Source organism: Arachis ipaensis, chromosome B2 (assembly GCF_059453495.1).
Source record: "Arachis ipaensis isolate K30076 ecotype BB chromosome B2, ASM5945349v1, whole genome shotgun sequence".
NCBI lineage: Eukaryota > Viridiplantae > Streptophyta > Magnoliopsida > Fabales > Fabaceae > Arachis > Arachis ipaensis.
In genome coordinates, this window is record NC_142437.1 from 80,402,106 (window position 1) to 80,409,931 (window position 7,826).

The 7,826-nt window shown below is 35.6% G+C and overlaps 1 protein-coding gene across 1 annotated transcript; it reads left to right on the top strand.

Annotated features, from left to right (window-relative positions):
* The first annotated feature begins 605 nt into the window (after nucleotides 1–605).
* Nucleotides 606–2,756, top strand: LOC110268880 (uncharacterized). Its single transcript, XM_021115922.2, has 6 exons — nucleotides 606–841; nucleotides 950–1,043; nucleotides 1,160–1,249; nucleotides 1,701–1,779; nucleotides 2,331–2,414; nucleotides 2,539–2,756. The coding sequence occupies exons 1-6, from the start codon at nucleotides 606–608 to the stop codon at nucleotides 2,754–2,756; spliced, it is 801 nt and encodes a 266-aa protein (XP_020971581.1).
* The last annotated feature ends 5,070 nt before the right edge of the window (nucleotides 2,757–7,826 follow it).

A 7,826-nucleotide genomic window follows, 5' to 3' on the forward strand; every position in this document is an offset into this window, starting at 1 on the left:
TCATATAAATTAAAATTAAGGTTCTGGTGATAGAAAAATAATAAAAAGGTATATGATTTAATTAGATAATTGATATTTTAGATTTAAACTATAATATATAGAATTCGATGAATATGTTTATTTTATAATTTAAATTAAAAATAATTAATTAAACTTAACAATATATTGATAAATAATATTTTTAAATATTTTTAATAAAATATTTTTTATTTTAAAATTATTTTATTCTTTAATTTTATCAAAATATTTATTTATATTTATTTTTTTTTATAAAATCTTTAATTTATACCCCTAATTTTCAAATTGAAAATCAGAAATCCTAATTCCCAAAATGAGGGACCTAACCCTAATTTTACCCTTCCTTACCAAGATACCATCATTCAGCCGCACCCTACCACATTTCATCCCCTTCAACGTAACAAATTTCAGAAATGGAAAATCAGAGAGAGGAGAGTGATGCAGAGGAGGAGCGATCGAGCAAGAGGACGCCGCTGCTGTCGCCGGGGGTTGTTTCCGCCGTCCCCGCCGTCGCCCTTGGAGACCGTCCTTGTTGCAACTGAAGCTTCCACTGTCGCCGTCGGGTTACTCCCGTCATAGAGCCTTCAATGTTGCCACAATCCGCCCCTGGAAGGGGATCTCATCGCCGCGCTCTGCTGCCACGAAGCCGTCGCGTCTTGTCGCCAAGGGTTCTGTCGCCGCCGTGCCTTGCCTCTGTCACCGCTAATCCACTGGCGTTGCTGCCAGGGCCCGTCGCCATCACCGTCGCAGGCAAGAAAGGGGAAAAACGAACAGAACGTGAGGGAGAGGAGGAGTTCTCATCGTTGTTGTATGCCCAATTAAGGTGAATGTTGTCCTCAGTTATGGTCTTAGAATCAATTATATACTTTGTCTTATTGAATTTCTTATTTTGCTAAGTTAGTAAGCTTTCTTTGTTTTGTATATTAACCAGCAAATCTTTGAAGATGTCAAAGCTACATTGGATCTATGGTTGGGTATTTCTCCTCTTGGTTGCTTTGAGGATGGAGACTGTTATCTACCTGACAGTATAATGATTCTACTCTGCAATATAATTGATTTAATACAACTGAAGATTCAGTTTGCTTCTTTTGTCATACTCTTTTATCCAAAATCATCACTCTGTTCTCTTTTAATCTCCTAGGTTTCTGTTCCAAATCATTCCACTTTTCTTGCTGGTTATCTTTACTATGATTTGTGCCCAAGGCTTGTTGCAAATGGACGGTTAATAGAGGTAAGTATCATTGATTTTGATTCAATCTAAATTCTTGTGTTACCCATTGGCTGCCTTAAATTTTTTAAAGTAATAGATAAGTGCTATTTGAAACATGTATCATACTTGTCTTCATTGTTCTATTTTAATAAGAGATTGCGAAACTGGTGTATATTTTATCTCCAACTTGGTTGAATAGGAAAATAGTGAAAACATACGTGAACTTGAAAATGAATTTGGACATGATATGGTCTAAAAAGGGCAGTCTAGTGCACAAACTTCCTGTGTTACACAGGATTTCGGGAATGGCTGTACTCAATGGGTAATGTAAGTGATCTAACCTATGGCAAGCACCACACTTGTGACCGGGAGATCAAATGGAGAAAACTAAACAGTTGCTCCAAGGGTCCCTTTCATGATATGGTCTAAATCAAAGTTAAAAATTCAAAAATTTTAGTACATCTCTATATAGGTCCAAATGTGTGAAGCAGGTGCTGGAATTGCCGATGGAGCTGCTGTGTTTAGCAATTTCCTCGGATTACGGCATCGAGGTAGGAGATATTTTATTAAATTAAATATTTTAAACTTTGAATGCCTGAAAAGTTTACATGATTATTTCAAATAGATGAATACTTGATATGTGATGGATTTTGGTTGTGGATTAAATGTGTGACTGGTTGTGTATCTGGTTGATTTTATTATAGTAAGGTAGAACATGTTGATATGTGTATACTGTAGTGTGCAAGAGTATGTTGAAAATACTATGAAGTTAGTGATGTAAACTTGATAGCAAGAAAGTTTTGTGCTAAAATGATGAGTGCTTGCTTGCTCTGGTAGTGTGAACTATTGTTAAATAACAGAGGTAAGTTATCAAATTATGATAACATGTTTAACATGATTAAGTAATTTTAAAGTTATATGAATACTGTAATGTCTATAGGAAAAAAGAATTTAAGTATGTGTTGACAATATTTATGGCTTTTTCTGTTTTTATGTTTTATCTGCTGTAAATTCAGCTCTTTTCTGTTGATTCATACATTCAATTCAACTCTTCTGTAACTGGCTCTTCTCTTTTTTTCTTTATTTGTAATTTTGATCTTAGGCCTTTTGTTGAATGCGTTGGGCTGTTCATTTCTCGTGAGGATGACTTTCCTTATCTGCCTCATTATCCTCCCTTTAATCTTTGGTAAGTAATTTATTTCTCTTTCTATATTGTAGATCATACAATCCAAATTGATCTTTTCAAATATTATAAAGGGACTATTTATGTTGTGCAAAACTGAACTTATCTGGGTTGTCTCCTATTTCAGTGCAAGGGAAACCATCCAAGGCTGTTGTTGATACTTTGGAAGTTCTTCTTTTCAGGTTTGAATTTTTCATTGTGACAACTATTGAGGTGTTCAAAGAAAAACTTGAAGAGCAACGAACACGGCAAGAGAAAGAATTAGCTCGAGTGAAAGCTCAATTGGAAGCTCAACAAGCCGTTGTGAACTCATTCATAGCGCGCTTTGACAATGAAAGAAACTAGACAATTAAAGGTACCCCTAAAATTACTTATGGTTTTAATACATATTCATAGATGATTTATATATTATTAGTATAGCTTAATTGTATATGGATAATGTTCTATTTGGTTTGATAAATTTGGTTGTGTATTGGCTGAGAAGTAAGTAATGAATTGGTTGTTTTTTATGAAACCGTTGACGGTGGAAATATCCAAGTTTCAGGGGAGGTTTTATCAAAATTTTTCTAAAAATTTGGATAAAAGTTAATGAAAAAAAATTATAATTGGTGTTATATCTTATATCTAATTTTTTGTTTCGATTTTTCTCATTTACAGGAGTGTTAAAATGGTGACAACATGCTATCTAAAGGACTCAAGAACATTTTGATTCATAGAGACACTAATTTGTGTTAGACTTTTAACTTTTGGTTGAACTTGTTTAAGAAATATAACTTGTAGAACTAATCAATGTAGTCACTAATGTTATTTTGTTTTAAAATAATTTTAGTTAAATGAAGCATGTTTGAATTATCTTTGTTTTTACATATTATATAAATATTTACTTGCTTAGTGAAGTAGTTAATATATCAGTTAATTAAAAAAATAATTTGGTAAATTATGCATGTAATTTGTATTAAAAAAAATTGTTACAAAATAAATATTGTGCTTTTGTAACTAAATAAAAAGAAATGTTACAAAATCAAGTTATATTTTGTAACAAAATTTTATGATAAAAAAATATATTGTCACGAAAAATATTTTGAAGATCAAAATTTGTTATCACTTTTGTAACAAGTTTCGGTTTTTGCATCAAAAAAATTTGTTACAAAATATTACTTTGAATTGTAACAGTACCATTTTTTGTTACAAAAATTTTTTGTAACGGGACATACTGCAACAGCCCTTTTTTTGTTACAAATTTCTTTTGTTTCAAAATTCTGGTTTTTCGTAACAAATTTTTTTGTTACAAATATTGTTTTTTCTTGTAGTGATAACTAGGAGCCTTTGAAAGAAAGTTTAAAACAAAAGTCGTAATACTCACGTAAACGAAAACTTGCGTACGAAGAAACGTAAGAGATATTTATATGAATAATAAAAAGGGAGTGTTAAAAATATAATTAACAAAGCTTCCAACTCAGTTCGCGAAGATAAACCGGCTAGAACATACAAGTATATATATATATAAAAGGATCCCAAAATGACCCAAAGTAGAAAAACGACAACCTGTTTCTCCGAGTCAACCTCTAAGAGGGACAAACATAGAATACAAGGTGGAGATCCTATATACATACATAAATATAGACAAAGATACGACCCTGAGTCCCAAGAGTTTTTCGCTTCATCAGCGACTCCAGAATACAGAGTGGTGCTTCTCAACCTGCATATGAAAAACCACAAATATTGTATGAGATGAGAATCGGGGGTTCTCAGTATGGTTAAGGTGCCTACATATATAATAAATAAGGTCCCAGGAAAGTCGAAGGCGATCCTAGAACCCCGACACTCAGATTTGATATAATCTTAATGGAAATAACTAAACCATAAATTCGGTTATAATGCTCTAAGGTTTCCAAGTCACAATATAACTCTAACCCTTGCTTCCACTTTCACCTAACATAACATTCTAAGGCATTCTATTGCTTAATAATAAATCATTGTTAACCAACCTTTACCACTGGTCCAACCAGTCACGGTCTAAGGCCCAAATCAAACTAACCCGGCCTCCGGCCCAAATAAATTCAACCCGGCCTTTGGTCCAAATAAACTTAACCCGGCCTCTGGTCCAAATAAACTCAATCCGACCTCCGGCCCTTTTCAAAACAATTCATCATTATTATCAGTCCACCACCAAAGTACCCAAAATAGAAAGACAATCACAAGCACAAGGAAATACAAGGCAAACATATTTAAAGATCAGTTACAGCAAGTATCACAATTACCAGTTATACAGAATTTATCAGATAGGCAAACCAAAACAAGTATGCACACCTAAACAAAGCAAACAAATGCAACATGATGTATGCCTGTCCGACTGGCCGTGAGCTCATGTGTCGGTTAAATCACTAGAACCTGACACATCTGGTAGCTAACCTAGACATTTGTCTCTAGGTTGCGCATCTCTAGGAGGATCATAAACAAAGGAGAGTGCCTTTCCACCTTCTTCTGGAGGATATACGAAGGAGAGTGTCTTTTCACATCGAAGGAGTGTGCCTTTTGACCTTGCAACCAGAGAAGAATGTGGGAGAAACAATACGAAGGAGAGTACCTTTCCACTTTCCCCACACCCTCATCATGACAAGAGAGGGAACTTCTGTCCTCAACTTGCCATCTGAATATATTTTCAAGTTAACGAGCAAGTGGGATCGCACCCAACCTCTCGACCATTCCGGCCAAACGCATGATGAGGGAAAATCGATTCCACACAAACTAACCGGCAAGTGTACCGGGTCGCATCAAGTAGTAAAATTCACGAAAGTGAGGTCGATCCCACGGGGATTGATGGATCAAGCAATTTTAGTATGGTGATGAATTTATTTAAGCCAATATTGATGATTTGAGTGAAATTGGATTGACAGAAAGTAATTTGCAAGAAATCTAAAGTGCAGAATGTAAAGAACTTGGAAAGTAAATGGAAAAAAGTTTAAATAACTAAAACTTAGAGTGCAAGAAATTTAAAAGGACTAAATCTCAAATTGCAAGGAATGTAAATAGCTGAATCTTAAAGTGCAGGAAAGTAAAAGTGCAGAAATTGACAATGTAAATTGCAATGAAATAAGAGAGATCTAAGTTGAAGAAATTCAAAAAAAGTGATTCATCAGGGATTGGAGATATCATAATCCTTCGTGAATCAACTAGGTCTCAACTCCTTTCTCAATCATATGGGTAGATCTATGGCAGATTGAAATTGATTGGATCCCAATTCCTTGGCAATCCAATCTCTCTAATCACAATCAATCTTGCCAGTTCCTTGATCCAATTGTCATGAGAAGAGGTTAAGTGCATTTCTCTCATCCATAAGCCACGCTAACTCTCAGGACCTCATTTCCTTCCAAATAGTGTTGATCAAAAGAATAGTGAAGGATAGAGCTCCAATTCTAATGTAAGTGATTTCCCTTCCGAGGCTCACACCCTCATTCAATTTGAATTAAACCCCCTTCCGGAGTGAGTAATTCACAACCAAAACAGAAGATATCCTATAGCTACACAATTGAATTGAGAAGAAGAAGAGTTTCATTGATTCATTGAGATTACAATAGAGCTCCTCTCCCTAATGAATTTTGGGTTTTAGTTCATCATTGCTCTAATACATAACAGAAAAGAAAAGGTGCAGAACATTCAAAACAGAAGGAAGATGAAATTTAAGTACAGAGTTTCCCGATCTGCTAGCTAGCCTTACTCTCTAGCCTTCCCGATCTGCTAGCTAGCCTTACTCTTTAATGAAATCAAATTCTTCTCTATTTATAAACTTTCCTATTCAGTCTTCAAGTACTTGGATTGGGCTTTTTGGCCTTTGTTCCAGCGGGTCAGAATGCAACTTCAGGAGAATGTAGCGTTCTCAAAGAGAGCGCAGCGCTCATTCATCGATGCGTACGCGTCTCTTGCGCGTGCGTGTCCTTGCTCGCTGAGTACTCATCACACGTACGTGAGATACAAGCTAGCACGTCCCTTGGTAGCGTTCACTTTGAGAACTTAGCGTTCTTGCCAGGAACACTCCCCACGCGTACGTGTCCTTCATGCATACGCGTGGATGTCAAATTATCCACTCCCCGCTTCCGCGCCATCCATGTGTATGCGTGCTTCTTCAAAGATGCTACACCCATGCGTACGGGTCCCTCACGCCTACGCATCGATGGCCAAAGTTGAGTTCCAGATTTTGAAATTGTCGCAGGCATTTTTTGAAAGAGAACGTAGCATTCTTTTGTAACGAACGTTAATCACACCCACGCGTACGCGTCATGCACGCGCACGCGTGGATCTTCCAAAATCCTTGTTCTATGCGTGTACGTCCTGTACGCGTACGCGTCGCTAAAGAACGTAGCGTTCTCCAAACGAACGTAGCATTTCTCTGTCTTGCTTCTTTCTCTGTTTCTTCCTTGCATCTTTTCATCTGTCATCAATCAAACATGCAATCAAAGCCTTGCTAAAATCATAAAATTTTGCATCATTCATAATAATCACATAATTCTTGCATAAATCTCGTGATAATGCACAAAAGTAATAATGTTTGATTGAATCAAGACAAGCATTAAATTCCAATCCAATCACTTACTTATTACCTAAGAAATGCATGAAACCTAATGAAAACAAGTAAAAATTGCTAATAAAACATGCATAAAATGACTTGTCATCACAACACCAAACTTAAATATTGCTTGTCCCCAAGCAAGCAGTAGAAAAATGAAAGAAAACAGAAAAGCATATTTGTTCTTATTTGAAAGCACTCAGTCTAGGTTCATGGGGTTTCATGCAGACTGTAATTGAAACTCTACTTTTATTAGTTTTCAGGTTTTAGATATCCTTTAAGTGCTAACCAAGGTGCTACTTGTGAAACCTTTATTTATTGATCCTTGATGTTTGATTCTTTTGTTTTTCTTTTGCTGAGAGGCTTACACTTTTATTTGCAGCTAAGTGTTATGTGTTACAACAGCTTTTTAGCTTTGTTTTTCAATCAACACATGCATACCACAGACACTTGGCTCATAATTTCTTCTTACAACCATTGGTGCCCAGCACCTCTTTGGGTTACTAAATGCCTTGTAGCTAGGTTGCTCTTGATAGTGGACTTTCGGTTGATAATCTTGGGTTAATGAACCCAAGTTACCAAGTTTTAAAATACTCCTTAGAACCTAATTATCCAAGTAGATCCTAGTACAAAAATCATCACAGGCATATGTCTTAAGGTCCAAGCCATTGGTGTCTAGCTTTATTATTTGTTTCTTTCCTTTTTGTTGCCAATTCTTGGCTTTTCTTCCTTTCCTTATTCTTTCTTTTTCCAAGGATCTTTATTTACCAAGATTTCACAGACAGTCCTAAGTTCATACTTAAAAAGAACACTCCACCCTTCTTCTTTATTAGTGAGCTTACTTAAACAAT